At 36.3% G+C, this 18,120-nt stretch overlaps 1 protein-coding gene and 1 non-coding gene across 2 annotated transcripts in view; one reads left to right on the top strand and one right to left on the bottom strand.

The window, feature by feature from the left end:
* Positions 1–18,120, top strand: part of PKHD1 (PKHD1 ciliary IPT domain containing fibrocystin/polyductin) — a 405,478-nt gene that overhangs the window by 183,772 nt on the left and 203,586 nt on the right. The window contains exons 43-47 of the mRNA XM_040983008.1: positions 2,057–2,169; positions 4,529–4,634; positions 7,349–7,483; positions 11,145–11,280; positions 13,387–13,633. Of these exons, the coding sequence (XP_040838942.1) occupies positions 2,057–2,169; positions 4,529–4,634; positions 7,349–7,483; positions 11,145–11,280; positions 13,387–13,633 (737 nt within the window). The remainder of the gene's footprint in view (positions 1–2,056; positions 2,170–4,528; positions 4,635–7,348; positions 7,484–11,144; positions 11,281–13,386; positions 13,634–18,120) is intronic.
* On the bottom strand, positions 15,556–15,670 carry LOC121158879. Its single transcript, XR_005884251.1, has one exon. It is a non-coding gene; the product is annotated as a U5 spliceosomal RNA (small nuclear RNA).

The raw sequence follows: 18,120 nt of genomic DNA, 5'->3' as shown, positions 1-18,120 counted from the left end.
AAAATATTTGTATGTAAGCACTTGTGCTGATGAAATGAATGAATAAGGATGTAGTCAGCGCTAGGAATATGGTTTTAAATGCTGGAACATTTCACTTTGTAAAGCAATGGTAATGGAATATATTTATTTGTTCAGGTAACAGATCACTTTTAGCCTCTAGTGTACTTATCTCATTGTTTTTAAACTTGTAGAAAATGTGGGTGTTTAAGATGTTCTCATGTTCCTTTTTAAAGATTTTTATTGTTTTATTATTTTCCATGATCTGGTTTTGTAATCATACAAATAAAAATTTAAAAGAGATGCTCCCATCTCTGACTCTCAGTTCTTGCACAGCTATGACATTTCCTGTGAGCCATACGTGTGGTAGAAACATAGGCACTCCACAGAGCTGTTTGGAGGATATTACTTCACGTTTACTGTGCTTGCAAAGATTTGTTAGATCTGCAGCCATTTGTTGAATTCCTTTGTTTATCTGTGAGGGCTGGAAAGATATAATGGACACATGTATCTGTCAATTCAGACACAGAGACCCTTCTTGATGCTGAGGACTGAGCACAAACCCTGTTTTTCCATAAAAGGGAATAATTAGGATAACCTATTTAATGCTAATAAATATTTTGATGGATGTTTACTATCAGGTTTGATTATTTTAAATAGCTATACAGCCTTCTGGTAAACTCCATTGAATTATTCATACTGCAGTTGATCATGTTTTAGTATGTAGGTTGGAAATATGGAATTCTACCAAATTTGTTGATGAAATGCTGGCAAATGAGTATAGTCATTTTGATGAAACATGTAGCTTTAGTGCACTATATACTAGGGTTTCTTAGCTGTAACAGTATTGACATTTTGTTTTATAAAAAAAAAAAATCTCTGCTCTGGTGGGCTGTCCTCTGTATAGCAGTAGCCCTAGTCTTCACTTACTGAGTATCAGCAGCACTCCCCTCCACCTTCTGAATTGTAACAATAAAAATATTTCCCCAAATTTCCAGATATCCTCTGGGGAGTAAAATCATCCTTAGTTGGCAACTGCTCCGCTAAGCCATGGTTCCCCGGGATGATTGATGTTCTAGAGAGGGCCTGATTCCCTGAAGTCATGTTAACAACTTGAATAGTACATCAACTGAATAGTCAATAATATCAAAAAAAGCCACTTTTGTTAGAGACCATGTGGTAGGTGAATTATATGATTAGAATTTTCAATGGCCTCAGAGGATTGGAGAATTAGAATTTAAAATAATGACATAAGGAATAGGGAAATTATTCCATAGAAGAAGAAAAGATTCTGTAACTGAATATGAAATGATGAGTGACTGTGTATTTAGAAATACCCAGGGTGAAAAACTTTGGATTTGTGTGATGAATAATAAGTTAAACAAGAAGCATAGGCAATTGTACCAGTATCCCTTGGCCTCTGGCTGCTGGCCAAGCTTCAATTCTTGGCATAGACTCTGACCTGACTCATGCTGCCCCTGAGATTGGAATGCCCTAGTCTTCAGTGGTTTCCCAACTTGCATGAAACAGGGAGTGTTAAGAGGATGTATAATAGAAGTGTAACAGACTGACATATCCAGATATGGGGAAATAGTGCAGTATACCTTTCTGCACCCAGACCAAAGATGGACTCCCAGTGAAACTGTTGAATATTGCCTGACAGTAGAATGCTTGACTCTCTGATATTGTCCATGCCAACAATATTGGGTTACAAATAGCGGAAAAACGGACTTATGACTGTTCATGAAGGGCTGCCCATTTTAATACTAGAGGGGGAAATCAGTGGAGAAGGGAGGGCATGTGAGGATGGGGCAGGAAATCCCAGAACCTATGAAACTGTATCATAAAATAATAATGATAATAAAGAAACAAGGAGTGTTGTGTGTTGGTGGTTTAGTTTTTATCCTGAGAGGGGATAAAGAAATAAACCAGTCTGAAAAATTTTCAGTTTACCTCACCATAAAGTAAATAGAGAGTAGGATAATCATAAGAACATTTCTTTTTCATAGCTTTATCATACATGGCTTAACTCTTTATGAACAATCCTTAATTTCTACAGGGAAACAGAGTTTGCTCTGCAGGTTATGGCTACTTTTTCCACCTTGTCACCACGCAGACATCACAAGCTCCACTACTGTCCTTCTCTCAGAACATTGCACATTCTTGTACAAGGTAACTTAGGGGAAGTACATCTCATTCTGGATGTAAGTTTTATATGTTACTCACAAGGTGAGTATAGGCTTGGGCATTTGCTGAAGATCCACTGATGCTCTTGTGTGCTTTTAAAAATCACTTTACTAGAAAATGATTGATACACAAAAAGATATATAGAATGCAGCCTAGTAAATATGGAGATAAATACACACCCATAAAACCATCACTAAAATCCAAGCTATAAATACATTTATTGTCTCTAAAACTTCTCCCCAAGACCTATTTAATTTTATTATATTCATAACTCTTGACATGAGCTCTAATCTGTCAAAGTATTTTTAAGTATATGGTACACTATTATTAAGAATAAACATGCTGTAGAATAGATCTCTAGTAATCATGTTTCATTATTACAACTTGTATTTTTTGACTAATATTTTTTTCATTCCCAATCCTTCCCATTCTAATTTTTGCTTCTATGAGTTCATGTAAATGACATAATGTAATGTTGGTTTTGTATTTGGCTTGCTTCACCTATTAAAATATACTCCAAATTTGCCCGTATTACTAGAAATACCAGAATTTCCATTTTTCTTTAAGGCTGGATATATTACACGGCTATATATGCCATATTTTGTCATCTACTTATTTGTCCATGGTTACTCTAGACCTTGGTTACTGCGTTTTTTATTGTGAAACCTTAGTAATGAAAGGCATCAGTTGAAAAAGTAGCAGGATGGAGTGTCCCTTTTGTGGCCAGAGAACTCAAGAGGGAGGAAAGTTAAACTTCAAGAGCAGCTGGCAGAGCCTCTGAGGTGGGGGTGCTTGGCTTAATAGTAGAGAAATGGCTTTAGAGAAAAGCTTCCTGCCTGTGGCTTGCTTTTACTATATGATAAGAAGAGACTCCGTGAAAATCTTTGCTTTGTCAAGGGCACAGTCATCTTTTAGGAACAATTTCACAGGAAAACGCTAGGGGATTTAAAAAGCCTGAGGAAAATGCCAGCCTCAGATTTACTCAGGCCCTGATGCAAATCCTGATTCTATTCTTCACAATTCCCTATTTTTTAAAGCTTCAAAATTTCCTTATTTGCAAAATGGAGATAAATTTGTATTGAAAATTTGGTGTGAAAATCAAATATGTATAATCACCTAAAAGAGCACCAGAAATACAGTAGGTACTCAATAGTTGACAACTATAAATAATAATAGTAGTAGTAGTAATGCTGATATAATGGAAAATCGTACACAGAATGAAATAAGGATTGGGAAAAATCGCTAAGCAGCGGTGAAGTGCAGTTGTGGCTGCTGGACCTCCCCATGTGAGGTTTGAGTTAGTACTTGTTTAAAGGTGCTATTGTTATGACATTGAAGGTTTTATCCAGCAGCTCTTGGATAAGAAAGGAAAGTACCTAGAATACTGAAAGGAGGAAAATTCAGGCAGAAGAAGGAAACCTGAAGAAATAGCATATGTTAGTATCATTCTCCGAAGAAAGGCTGAACATAGAATAGTAAGGGGGCATATTCTGGAGGGCCAGGAAAAGGTTGGCAGGCTCCTAGGAAGGCTGTGAAGCTAGAAGTGACACTGCTGGGTTTGTCTCCAAAGGAAATGAAATCACTCCCATATTTAATGTACCAGTATTCATGGTAACCAAGGAATGCAGACATTGTCTGTTCATCGATAGGAGGACAAAGAAATTATCTCTCAGTTACACACACACACTTTATCTTTGCCTGTCTCTCCTACACACCCCACATACATACAGATATACATACATACAGATATACACATACTATAGGATGTTATTCCATAACTAAAAATTAATTTTGGTCATTTCTGACAACCATATGGAACTGGAGGACATTATGTCAAGTGATATAAGCCCAATACAGAAAGACACATAGTATATGGTCTCGCTAGTAGTTGAAGTATAAAGCTGTTGATCTCTTAGAAATTAGTAATACTAGTTAACAGATGCTTGGGAGAAATGGAGAAAGAATGGACTGGAAAAATTTGATTAGTTGATACTAACGGAAAATGACATAGGAAAAATAATTTCTGGTGTTGTATTGCAGAGTGGGATGTGTACAGATAATGATGTATTGGGTATTTTTTAAAAACCAGAAGAAAGGATTTGGAATATACTTACCACAAAGAAATAAATGTGTAAATTACTATATATGCTTGCCATGATTTAAACATTTCACAATAGATGTAATATATCAAACCAACACTGAGTACCAAATTAATACATATAATTATTATGTACCAATTATAAAGTAAAAAAAACAGTTAAAATATTATGTATTGTCTAATGGAAAAAGTGAGATGTTAGAAACACAGAAATTAGCATATTTCATTCTTTGTTTCTCTTTCTAGGTGTGGTCTCTTCGTATACCCTAAATTTCAGCCACCTTGGAATGATGGACCTGGTCCCACATTACTCCAGTACTTCACAGTTTGGGAAAGTGTAGGTGGTGTCCAGGTGAGGTTTTTGTTTTGTTTTGTTTTTTAGCTTTTCTTTTAAAATAAGAACTGTCATTTTCTTTTTTATTTATGCATTTGTTATGCATGTCTATTTCAACAGAGACAATGTAGATGATAGCATCATCATACAGACAGTGAAATATGAAGTGTATATATGTGGAATAGTGAATGAACAGAACCTTAGCCAGTACTCCAGGTGGTACTTAACCAGTACTTCCTCTGTGGTAATGTGTTGGCCACTCTAAAAGCAGAACAGGATCATACATATTTATAATAAACAGGGGTTGTACAAATATCCCTTCTTTGCTATACCTTGTAAGATAAGAAATAAGGGGACTTTGATTTTTTCTTTCAGACTTTAGTTTTATTTCAAAGTCAGAGTTACAGAGACGAGAGCAAGAAAGAGAGAGAGTGAGTGAGCAAGAGTAAGGGATAAATAGTTTCGTTGATTTTTTGATCTGCCGGTTAACTCCCCAAATGATCACAATGGCTGGAGCTGAGCCAATCTGAAGCTGAGAACCTTAGGTCATTCTTCGCTGCTCTCCCAGGCTACATAAGCAGGGAGCTGAATTGGACATGGAGTATTCAGGACTCAAACCAGTGTCCATATGGAATGCCAACACCTCAGATGGAAGCTTAGTCAACTGCATAATGGCACTAGTCCAAAATAAGAGCTCTTAAAGTAAAGCAATTTAACAAAGGTCACCCAGTTTATGAGAAATGCAATCAGGGGCAAATCTGGACTTCAAATACACATTTGATACCCCATATTCTTGTTCATTTCAAGACAAAGCACTGTTTATCATCAGAATAAAGAAATGCCAAATGCCATTCTCACCTGAAAAAAAAAATCTACCCTCAAACATTTCACTATGTATTTATGAATGTTGTGAAATACATAAAAGTTTCAAATCTGAAGTAGTTCTGGTCCTTGTCAGTTAACTAAGAGACACTTAAACCTTACTTACTTGATGAGTGACTAATATTTTTAGACATTTTCTCACTTACTATTATTAGAACCTTTGTAATAATTATGCAGTTAGTGTAATCCATTTGTAGATTAAACTATGGAGTTGAATTACTTGCCAAGTTCAAAGGTCTGAGAATTGCTGCGTTACAATTCAGGCTAACTCATTTTCCTGTTTGTGGAAGAATTGAGAAAGATATCCATTTTTGTCCATATTTAAATAAAAGTTGTGTGATTCCTCTGGGTGAGAGGAGAATGGGAACACATTATGACAATTGTATTAGTACCACAATTAGATGCTTTTCGCTACTGTATGTTAATTTCCTTAGAAGGTCAAGGGGGATACATGTGGAACATGACCTCTTACATGACCAGAAGATCAAGGGAAATAGACCTGTCATCTAGTCAATTACAGTGTCTTTAGTGTGTGTGGGGGGGTCTGCTGGAAGAACACCCTCTTGGCATCCCCTTTCTTACTCTTTAAAAGCTATAATTTGTGCATAATAAAACAGACATTTCTCACAAAAAATAAAAAATAAATAAAATTTGTTCTCTTTCCAATATTAGCTTTCAAGATAAGTGAATTTTCAAATCAGAGCATATATGAATGTCTATAATTAGGTAACAATTATAATGGAGCTTCAAATAATTGATGAAAGCGTAATTGAATGAGCTTTGTTTTGATACCTTCAGTTTTTGAAATCCATGCATAGGTTTTTCATAACATTTGTAGGGAACTTTTCAAAGATTAAATGCATGAATTTAACAAAATTTGGCATCAAATTTAATATCCCTTTTAGGTTCATTTCAAAAATGTGTTGTAGCACTCCTGAGTTGTCAAGTTTTTCCTTTAGTTTTTTTAAATAAGTACTACTGAAATATCATTTCACAAGCTATTACTAATTCAATATTTGTATTGCAAATACAAAAGCTAATATAAAGACCAAATAGCATAGTGAGTCATGATATTATGAGAAATTGAGGATACTTATTTTTACTTAAAATTTCTAGTTAAAGGTGTGATGGTAAACATGACTCAATTAAATGTATAAAAGGGTAACTATGTTTTACTATCTGCTGGCCTTGAATATCATATTAACTTTAAACAGAGTTTAACAGAGAAGCCTAGCAGAAATTCAGTGTTTTGCTTCAGACTACCATAGCTAGATGAAAAGCAAGAGCTCTTTTAGGACTAGTGGGATTTTCAACATTACCAGGTTGATTTTGTCCCTATTTGGACAGTGACCCAAGTTGTCATAAATAAATAAGCAAATAAATAAATAAATTCATATTCAGAATCCATATATTTGGAATCCATATGCAGTGATTATTTGCAGTCATGCTAAATTTCTTATTCTTTGGAAATCTCTGTCAATACAAATTTGTAAATATTGCATGGAGGGAAATACGTATGGGAGTTCTTGGATGTTGTATTTTTCTCCATTAAATTCGCATGATTGGTCACTGAAAGTTTATTTTAGATTGATGGAGAATTCACACTGGTGTTTTTAATGTGTTGGTTATTAGGAGGGAAAATACAGAGATAGTGTTCCTAGATATCCCTCTGGTTAGCACAGGTTGGTACTGACCTTATGGCAACTTTCAGATTCCTGTAGTGATACTGATGGACAGAAGCTGCTTAAATATTGTATTGCATATATATTTATGGTTAATCAATAATTAAAGAAGCCAGGAATACTGCAAGAAATACCAAGCTTAAGATGATATATGCTTTTATTTGGTAGATTTTTAGGAGCAGCAATCTTCATCTGAAAAGCTTCCAAGTGTATTCATGCAGGGACTTTGGAATTGACATCTTAGAAAATGATGCAAATACTTCAGTTACTGACAGCTTATTAGTGGGTCATTTTACTCACCAGGTAAGTGCCTTCCTGTGATTGTTTTAGGCTGTCAATCAAAGCAGAATTTTATGTGGTAAGCTCCAGGGTGACCTATGGTATGCAATTTTAATAGCATCCTTTAGTACATTTTGTATGTAACTGGAAAAAGTAGACTGTTTTAACTTGTTACAGTGATGGTATTATTAACAGAATCAAGAGTTTCAATGTTAGAAAGTATATAAATCCTAAATGTTGTAGATCATTTTTAGAATTTTTCTTTGGTCTCAATTTACAGTTATTATTCATACAAATTCAAAGATGTATTAATTTATCTTTATTTTCTGTAACTTCATGTGATTTGGAATAGCATGATTCCATCTTACTTGTCTGCTCTGTAGTATACAAAATTTTTACCTAAGCAGTTTTTTCAGATGGTCTTTCCTCCATTTTGAGTAAACTTCAAAAGAAAAAGGTAAAATCAAGTAATTCAGTTTACGAATTACAGTATGATATAGTGTGATTTTGTATGTGATTCCCTAACAGTGATCTGAAGATGGATTCTCCCCAATAAAAATCAGACTACAGGTGATGTCCCCCTTGCATGGTCATAGTACCAACTCCTTAGCTGGGATGTCCTGGTTGTCCTTCAGTGAAGAAAATGCTTCCATCAGTCTCTTATGTTTCAGATTTGTAATAGCCTCCTAGTAGTGTTGCTTTTGTATGAATATTAGGAATCACATTGTAAAAGTCATGGATGGAAGGGACCTACACAATTCCTGGGAGACAAGGAATGCATTGTCCAGTTGTACTTTACCTATTGTAGCTTATGCTTTCATAGGACATTCTAGCTATACATTTTCAAATACTTCTTAATCTTCTAGATTCTCCTATATTTAATTCTGGGCTTTCCCCAAAAAAGATTTATTTATTTTTATTGAAATTCAGATATACAGAGAGGAGGAAAGACAAAGAGGAAGATCTACCTTCGTAGATTCACTCCCTAAGTGGTGCAACAGCCAGTGCTGAGCCAGTCTGAAGCCAGGAGATAGGAACCTCTTCCAGGTCTCTCACACAGTTGCGGGATCCCATGATTTTGGGCTGTTATTGACTGCTTTCCCCAGCCACAAGCGGGGATCCTGATGGGAAGCAGGACCACTGAGATTAGAACCAGCACCCATATGGGATCCCAGTATATGAAAGGAAAAGACTTTAGCTATTAGGCTACTGCAACAGCCCTGGCTTTTTTTTTTTAACTTCTTTTTAAACACTAGACAGAGCTAGAGTACTCCTAAATGCCCTTATTGGCCAGGCAGGGCTGGGGACAAGAGCCAGGAGTTGGAAAGTCAACCCAGGTCTCCTCAGGGCTCCAACTACTTGAGGCATCACCTACTGCCTCCCAGGGCAGACGTGAGCCATAAGCTGGAGTGAGGATGCAAAACTTGGAATTGAACCCAGGCAATTTGTATGGGACATGTAAATCTGATACTTCAATCCCTGCGCTCACACTTGCCTCTCAATCTTGTTTGAGCCACTACTTTGAGATGTATGCACTGTAGTTCTTACTATCCACCAGAAGAATTGCCATTTTCATAGGTGATCCCTCTCTTTAGTCACTGTATGTTCCAATTTTCCAAGAGAGGATGGCACCTAGATAGGATTTCCGTGATGCTGATAGACCCAAGGCCTTTTCGTTTTCCCCAAAAAACCTTAGTGTAGATTCTGAAACCAAGATGCCAAACCGTGCAACTGTCTTGATAAATTAATGTTTTAGTATCTTAATTGATGTTAAAGAGGCATCATCATTAATTGGTGAGTGACATAAATTATAAATTATGACAAAAGGGTGCTTATCATGTGATAATCAAAAATAATCACATCCCTGGGGTGTGAGCTACTAAGACTGCAGTACAACTAAGGGCCTTTTTTCCTCTTAATAAGTAAGTATAAGACAGGAGCCCCCGATGGAAAATATTCAGTTGCTTTGTTCCAGATGTCTCAGTGTGATCTTGTCATCCAAAAGATAAGACCAGGTATTTGCAGAGTTGACTTTTGTCACAGAGGTGATGTGGTTAGAAGACTTGAATTCACACATTATAGAAATGGAAGTCTACTGTTAACTCAAGGTTGTTGCTTAGTACAGTGGAGGCATTACCACACCTGGCCAAATACTTAAGTACAACTGGAGAATGGCTTTGCCAGTGAACATTTGTTGGTAGCTATGGAAGTATTTGCTGACTCATTTATCATGGAAATCTAGCCCCAAAAGAGTAACTGGGAAAAGGAAATCCATTTGGTAATTACATTTATGCTATACTGTTTACTATATCCTCTGTTATTCAAAATCTGCAATAATCCTGGAAGCTAATGTACATCATAACATATATATGTATAAAATTGATAAAATTATGTATTAGAGCTCTGTTAAATAAGTGGATTTTAGTTGCTATTGACACACACACAAAAGGGTAGTAATGTGAGATGACAAATCTTTCAATTTCCTTTTCTGTAATAGCTGTTTTACCATCTATATTTGTCTTATAACATGTCTTAAAACTCAAATATACACAGCAAAACTCATCAAAAAATCAAATATTAAAAGGACTTGAGAAATAATAGAATTAAACAACTAAGAATGTTGTTTATAGTATTTTCAGATTTATGTGGAAACAAATGTATTGCTATGTCATTATAGAAAAGAATTCTTAACCTCTCTGTGCAACTATGATTTTACTTTCTTTTACTCCTACTGTGCTTTTTTAGAAATCAAAATTTTTAGAGAATTTTCCCTATTCTCTCATAGACTTCCATCCACATGTATTCAGTGATCAGTGAGAGTCATACTAAAGCAATCATCAGTTTCTGGATGAATCTCTTTTCATTAGAAGAGATTTCCTTTTCCTTTAAGCCTACTTACATATGTGCTGGTACTCTCATTCCAAAAATTACCTTTTCATCTGTAGGGGTACAAAAGTTTTTAGTGAGTTTTAATTGACAAGTCGTAACACTGCAGTAAGTCTGGTTATTCAGATTTGTTTAAACCCATTGTCCCAGAATTCTGACTAGAGTGGCTCTTTTCACACTCAGAAATATCCTGATACAGAGCATTGATTGGTTAATATAGACTACCACAAGGGATTTCAAATGTGTTTATATAATGCTAGATATGATTAATTCAGGCTCATCTGGTTTTTATATAAAGGTTTAAAAAGGAATTTTCATGTGTTAGAGCCTTTGAACAAAGTCTATTCATTGTGAAAATTTTTAAAAATACATTATTGCTATCATCATTATTTTTCATGATATTGTTTCATAGGTATGTGGATTCTTCTCTCCCCATTTTCCCATTTCTCCTTCTCAATTTTTCCCTCCCTCCATATCTCACTATATAATTATGGCAGAACAGTCCTTTAGGAACAGTTACAGCTTTAACATTCGGGCTATTTTAAGTTCATCACTGCATTGTAGGGATGGGCAAAGGTAGAGAATTTAGTATCATACTGCCAAGGTATATGTAATTGTTTCATTGAGAGTACCCCTTTTGTTCAGGAGTTGACATGCATACTGCAATATATCTTCACTTACCAGTATGCTAGTCTCCATTATACAGTTAATCTATGAGACTACATGTATGCATTATGGATTATATTTCATGTGGAAATTCTCTTATTTTACTTGTTCGTTCTCTTCTTTTAAATCATAGGGAAGCAAGTGTATGTCAGCTGGGATTAAAACTCCAAAAAGGTGGGAACTAACAATTTCTAACACAACCTTTGCTAATTTTGATCTTGTCAGCTGTGTGGCCATCAGAACCTGTTCGGGATGCTCTCAAGGACAGGGTAAGTTGTTTGAGTGGACAGGACAAATGGAAAAGAAGGCCACTAATCAAGCAGATGATAAATGGTTGTAAAACTTTTGTGAGTCAAGATTTATTTCCATTACAAGATTGGATCAGTAGAAAGTGTTGCTCAGATCTAAAGAAAGCAGAAGAGGTCCTCCCACTCTGTCTCTGCAGCTCCTCATGATCCTCCTCTGTGTTCATCACACTCTTTCCTGGTGGAGCTCTGCCTGTTCTGGGTTCTATTTTCATAAAAGCATGGCTCACACATCTCTTAGAATTTGATGGTTAGTAACTGGAAATCTGGTATATGTTAAGCATTCGTTAATTGAATTAGTTAATGGTGTTGGATGGGTCAATATGTGACAATAAACTAACATAATGAAACATTTCCAGCAAGAACCAAAGTTCAGGTAGTTAACATACCATCCAGAGGCTTGATGTGTGTGCAGTAATTGTATGAGGCTTGATGTGTGTGCAGTAATTGTATGAATTTTTGCTTACTTGTTAATCACCTCTTGGAAGTAATGAGAAATACCTCAGAGAACTCATGGGCCAGAGTGGAGAGAGGTAGACAGCAATCTAGTTGATTTGATCATCAAAATGGAGCCAAAGCTGCTAATTCACTCCCCAAGTGGCCACAACAGCCGCAGCTGTGCCGATCTGAAGCCAGAAGCCTAGAGCCTCTTCCAGGTCTCCCAAGCAGGTGCAGGGTCCCAAGGCTTTGGGCTGTCCTTGTCTACTTTCCCAAGCCACAAGCTGGGAGCTGGATGGGAAGTGGAGCTCCTGGGACTATAACCAGGGCCCATATTGGATCCCGGCATGTGTAAGATGAGGACTTTAGCTGCTAGGCTATGGTGCTGCACCCAGATTTTGTAAACTTTTATGCAACATTTAATTTATCTAATATAATCTATTTTTATATAGAATGAAATAATCAGAATACCAAATTTTTCACAGATATGTTTTGTAGTTCTTAAATGTCAAGTACCACATACTCTAACATGGAAATGTGGATTCTAGATGGTTGGATTAATTCATTGAATGACTGTGGCATTGCTACATCTCGTTTCTTCATTCTTGAGAAAACAGAATATTTCCAATTTAAAAAGAGATGACCACTTTTAGCTAGATTCTAATACCCTTTTCAGGTTAAATAGTACTTTAGTTTTATATTAAGCTTATCTGTCTATGAGCCTAGGATGTGAATTATACTTGAATTAAGACCAAGCTGAAGGTTAAAGTTTAAGTGAGCTCAACTATTGCTTAAACCCTGATCTTTAGGAATTATTTAATGGATAATGTGGATTCAATTATTTTTTTATTGGTACAGGTATGTGAATTATAAGATGATTAACATAGTTTCTGTCTAGTCAATTTAACTGGTAGTAACAAAGAGTCACATGATATTGGTGTTAAAGAATGAGTGCCAGGACTTGTAGTTCTGGAGCTGTAGAAAATGGTTACTAAATTGTGTTTCACTCTTACAAAAATGACTAGTTGATGGTTGTTTTTGAGGGTAAAAGTTTAAATGGTAATATTAGAGGTATTTTGGTAGAATGAGACTTACTACAGAGGAACAGCAGTCAGCAGAAGGAATAAAATATAGTATCTTCATTGTTTTGTAATTTAATATTGTCTCTTTCTGTCCCTTCCTGAATCGGTTTCCCATCCTTGGTATCATAGGCATTAGATACCAGATGATTTTGTTGTTGTTCTAGGAACTGTCCTGTTCATTGTGACATGTTTTGAAGCTACTCTGGTTGTTGCCCACTAATACCAGGAGCAGTGCCTCCTTACCCCCCATGTATTGCCAACCAAAAATGATTCTAGATTATGCCAAATATCCCCTGGGGGTCAAAACTGCCTGTAGCACAGAGTGATTGCCCTGGACCTCAGGCTTCTCACAGCAGGTCTAAGTGCTGCTCTGCTGCCTGTGGTGTGCGTGATACACAGTCCCTGATGGTCTTGAGTGAGTAAGCCAAGTGTGAAATGGCAAAAAATGTGCAATTAAAGGCACTGGAAAACACTGGTGAACCTTAGTGCTGTTCTTGCTAGTTGTCATTTGTGCCCTTGTATAACAGGCTTTCTGTATTCCCATGTACAGGTGGATTTACTGTGAAGAGCAAACACTTGTCATTTATAAATTCTACAAACCTGGTAGATTTTCCATTTCCTCATGCAGCAATTCTGGAAGATTTGGATGCGTCTCTCTGTGGGAAAAACAGAAGCCATATTCTTCCTTCTATGGAAACCCTTCCAGCTTCTTGTTTGGTCAATGCAAGCTTTGGTCAGACTGTTCCTGGCAGCATCTGTCAGGGAGCTGTTCTCTTTCATCGTATGTCTATTGGCATGTAAGTAGAACTCACAACATTTTGTAGCTTGTCCTTGTGCAAGCATATATCATTCAGGCTGTTGAGGTATGTTGAAGCAAAATTGCTCTCTAGGTTATTTAAAATATTTAGTTCTATGGAAGTGAAAAGAGCGTAACTTTAGTATTTGCCGTATCATGAGTTTATGGTAATTTTAGGTTAATTCAAATATCAGGTTTCAAGACAGTTGGAGCAGATATCATAGATCATAATTTCTTATTGATATTTTGAGTTATTAGATAATTTTTAAAACAGTTGCAAGAAGTAAAGAATTTGAGCTGTTTTTAAATTGAAATTATTGTTAAAAATTTCCAATACCCATTCCCATTTGTACACATGTCCTCTCCCCAAGCCCTTTTTTAAGTGTTTAATGTGCTCCAGGGAAGTAATTGCTGATGCTTCCTATTACTTACAGAGTTGCTTCACTCCAGCTCATTTTCCTTGTTAATTTCATGAACTGTTGGATTCGGACAATACATTTCCTATTAATATTGGAGCAAAGGCTCCTTGGCTATGCTACTCCAACTACCATTAAGTCAGCAGCTGGGCTGTTTATAATGCATAATAAGATTCTTGTGCCCTCTTTAATTTCCAGGTAATGATTTCTGAATGTCTAGGGTTCTTCTACCTGTTTCAAATTCATTGCATGTATTTAGACATAGTATTCCCCTCTTTTGTTTAAGTGTCCTAACTCAGTGAATATTAAGCTGAGTAATTCAGACAACTTTGCCATCTTATTTAAGCAAACAAACACAAAGAGTAAGAGTCGTTTTTCTCTGGATTGTACCAATTCTGCACTTTAAGTGCATATGGAATCACTATCTTGACTTCTATTTTGGTAGCCTTAGAAATATTTTGCCATCATTGAATGTCTGAGAGGTTTTTTTTTCCTTTTTTGCTTTCCAGACTGTTTTGTTGTTAATGGACCCAATTTCAGTGACTTATGCAAGATATATTTTCATTTCTAATTTTGATTATGTGGGGTATGTCTTTTCCCCTCCATTCTTAAGAATGTATCCTACTTATTGTAGCTATTTTACCAAAATGTTTTTAATGAATGTTTTAAGATTCACAGAAATTAGTGATTTATTTCCTGTAGGCCTTTTTTGTATTAAGATCGTGTAGTTAAAAGTGGCGGTAAATTCTTACATAATATGTATTTTTGTCTTATGTTATTTTTATGATGTGTTTATCTTTATTGAAAGGCAGATTGAAAGAGAGAGGAAATAAGGAAAGAAAGGTGTTCTACTTGCTGGTTCATTTCCCAAATGGCCACAATGGCCAGAGTGAACCTATCTGAAGCCAGGAGCCAGGGACTTCTGGGTTTCCTATTTGAATGCAGTAGCTTTGGGCCATCCTCTACTGCTTGTCCAAGCTGTAAGCAGGGAGCTGAATGGGAAGCAGAGCAGCCAGGATGCAAACTGGCACCCATATGGGATCCAGGCATGTGCAAGGTGAGGATTTAGCCACTGGGCCTTCATGTGCTCGATATTCTTGTTATGCTTTACTTTGAGATCTACTTAAGCTGTCACTTGTTAAGTACTTGTCATTGTGGTATTGGAAGACTCTTTCTGAGCCGCCTTCTTGGTTGGGCATCACCCTTCAAACAGCTTTAGAATGTGTGCTCAACTTGGCAGTAAGTCATTATCTCACCACTAGGTTTGATTAGGACTGACTAGGTTGAGAAGATGATCCTAATGCCATATTCTAAGTAGATTCAAAAGGCTTCTGCTAGAATGAAAAATTCTTACTATATTTTGTGTTTTTCTTTTTAATAAAGGTTAAACGGCACTGCGAGGGAAAGATGGATCTTCTTTCCCCACTAACTCAAATATTTCCATGAATAACTGTATGCCTGCTGACTAACAATCACAGTAAAATCCTTTCTTTGAACGACAATAAGTAGCCTTGCTGAAACAAGGCCTCAGAAATTGGGTAAAGAGTCTGAATTGTTCCACTCCAGAAAAATCTTTTATAAAAGGCAAAAGATTAATATGCTCTGAAGAGAAACCAGAGTATGGAATTTTCTTGATTTTAAAAGGGAGAATCCCATGCCTTGGAAATATCTTCAGTTCTTCAAAGGTCCAGATGACTGGACATCCTACTTGTATTTAAAATCTTCACATTTATTTAATATTATGGACCATTAGCAAATTGTCTTGTGTTGGTTTCTAAGTAAGTTTCTGTCTGCAGCTAAGGCCACAGTGTCATTACCTACAGGAAAGAGGGTTGGGTGAGATGATCTATATGTTCTTGCTACTCAGTATACTTTATTAAAAAGCAACATCAACATTTTCAGGGAGAATGTTAGGAAGAAGCTTAGATTAGATGCCAGTTGTCCTGAATCAAAGTAATCATGTGACTCAGACTATCTGATTTAGGGAAACACTACTTTTAAAGTCCTTCTAATTTTATCTTTCTATGATTCTATCCCTAGCTATTTGTGTTCAGTGGCTTGATCTTTGTCCCAGAGCATTATAACCTCATTAGGAACATGTCAGAGCTAATGAGCAATTTGAATTCAGGGTTGATACAAACTTTGCTGCAATTCATGGAGAAAGGATTAATTTGTTGTGCTATTTACCCTGGGGCAAGGGCCCAAAGAGTTGATTTACACAGCTCTCTTAGTCATGATCTTTTGGGGTTGCTTTGTTGATGGAGATACGATATGGCACAACCATCCTGCTGTCTTCACTTTCCGCTCCTACTCTTTGCCTCAATAAAGATCCCAAGACAGCAGGGAAGCCGTACAGTGGTATTCCCTGTGGGCCTTTGATAAAACCAGGTGCTTCAAGTGTCAATTCCTCCCTGGCCAGCTCCTATCTGCTGTATTTTCCTAAAACTTCTTTTATGATGTTGGTAATCTTCTGTTCTTCTGTTGTTTGTTTAGGCTTCATCGGTGTCTGGTTTTATGCTGTTTTAACTTTTATTCATTCCTATACTCAATGCCTGCAGCTGGTTGACAGAACATATGAATATTGGAAGTGGCCATATGATTTAGTATTTGGGTAAATGAAAACTGTGTTCTGTATGGCAGTCTAGTTTATGTTTTATTTAATGATATATTTGATTGGCACAAATGCTTTTTATGCTATTCTCTAACTAGTTTGAAAATTCAAGCTTTCTGTAGGACCTACAGTTGACTGGAGAGGGTACTTTTTTCTAACTTGTTTCTACCAATCTTCTTCCATGAACTCCAGTCTTCTTCCTGTAAGGCCACGGTGGTGGTAACCATACCAGTGCAAACCAAGATCTCATTTTGGGAACCTTAATCACCAATCTGTTTCTTTTTGAACTTAAGGGTCTCAGAATGATGATATGCTCTTTACAATTTTTGCATATATGAATCCCCAAATTTCGAAAAGCGATTTCTTCCTTACAGAGATTATTACCCAGAACAAAGATAATATAGTCAATGGATTATTTTGTGTTCCTTTTAGGTCTTCTTGTAATCTCTTCTCTTGAACCCTGGTGTTCCTTAGGATTCTGTAAGGAACTCCCTTTGTCCTCAAGCCATAAATGCTTCCTACATTATCTTCATAGCTTCAATGAGCATTCATTGTTGATCCCTAACTTTCCCTTCCAGCCTACATTATGGTTCTACAAACCCATTTATTCACCTAGCCTTAGAATCTGCAGTGTCTACTGTTATAGCTGTGAGAAAGTTATAGCTACTCAGTATATGTAGTTCAATATGGTTAGTCCAAAATTAGATGTGCTATTACAGGTAAATGGTGAGCCATATTTCAAAGGTAGTATGAAATATAATATAAAATATCTCATTAATTTGTTTAAGTTGTTATATTGAATGGTATTTTGAATTTATTAGGAGTTAATCTGTTATTCAAATTAATTTCATCTTTTTAAAACTTTCCTTTAGTGCAGCTACTATAAAATCTATGGTGATGTCTGTGCCTTGCATTAATAGGTTGTACTGCAGTTCCATTGAGCATCAATATTGTCAGTATTCCCATATTGTATTTAATAACCATCTCAAATTCAACTTAGCAAAATGGAACCTGTGGTCTTTCTCATAGACCTGTAAGTTTGCCTGTGGGTTTAGTTGATCCCACTGAGATAAAATACTTTCCAAGTCAGAGATATGGGGCAGTTACCAACTCACCTTATTACGTAATTTCCCACATTAATATTCCTCCACGTACATATTATATCTGAAGAAAATTCCTCTGAGTCTTGCTTTCCAATGTCCTGTTTAGTCTCAGCTGCATTTACCTTGGACTTGCACAGCCACAGTGTCTTCTTAGCTTGTAACCTTATTTTGTATCGGTTCTCAAACTTCATAGATGTATATCTGCCCTTGCCACTCATTTCTACTTTCAGTGTCTTCCTAAGGGTTCTCAAGGAATGTTGAACTTTACTAATGTCGTGAGACTTTCATGCCCTGCCTCTTCATTCCCAGAGTTGTCTCCCAGTGCTCCATCCTACTTTGTGTGCATTCTATTCCTCAG

The sequence above is a fragment of the Ochotona curzoniae genome, unplaced genomic scaffold, assembly GCF_017591425.1.
Source record: "Ochotona curzoniae isolate NIBS_2020 unplaced genomic scaffold, NIBS_Ocur_1.0 contig_3819, whole genome shotgun sequence".
NCBI lineage: Eukaryota > Metazoa > Chordata > Mammalia > Lagomorpha > Ochotonidae > Ochotona > Ochotona curzoniae.
The sequence above is the reverse complement of the archived record's forward strand: the minus strand, read 5'-3'. Positions and strand labels throughout refer to the sequence as shown.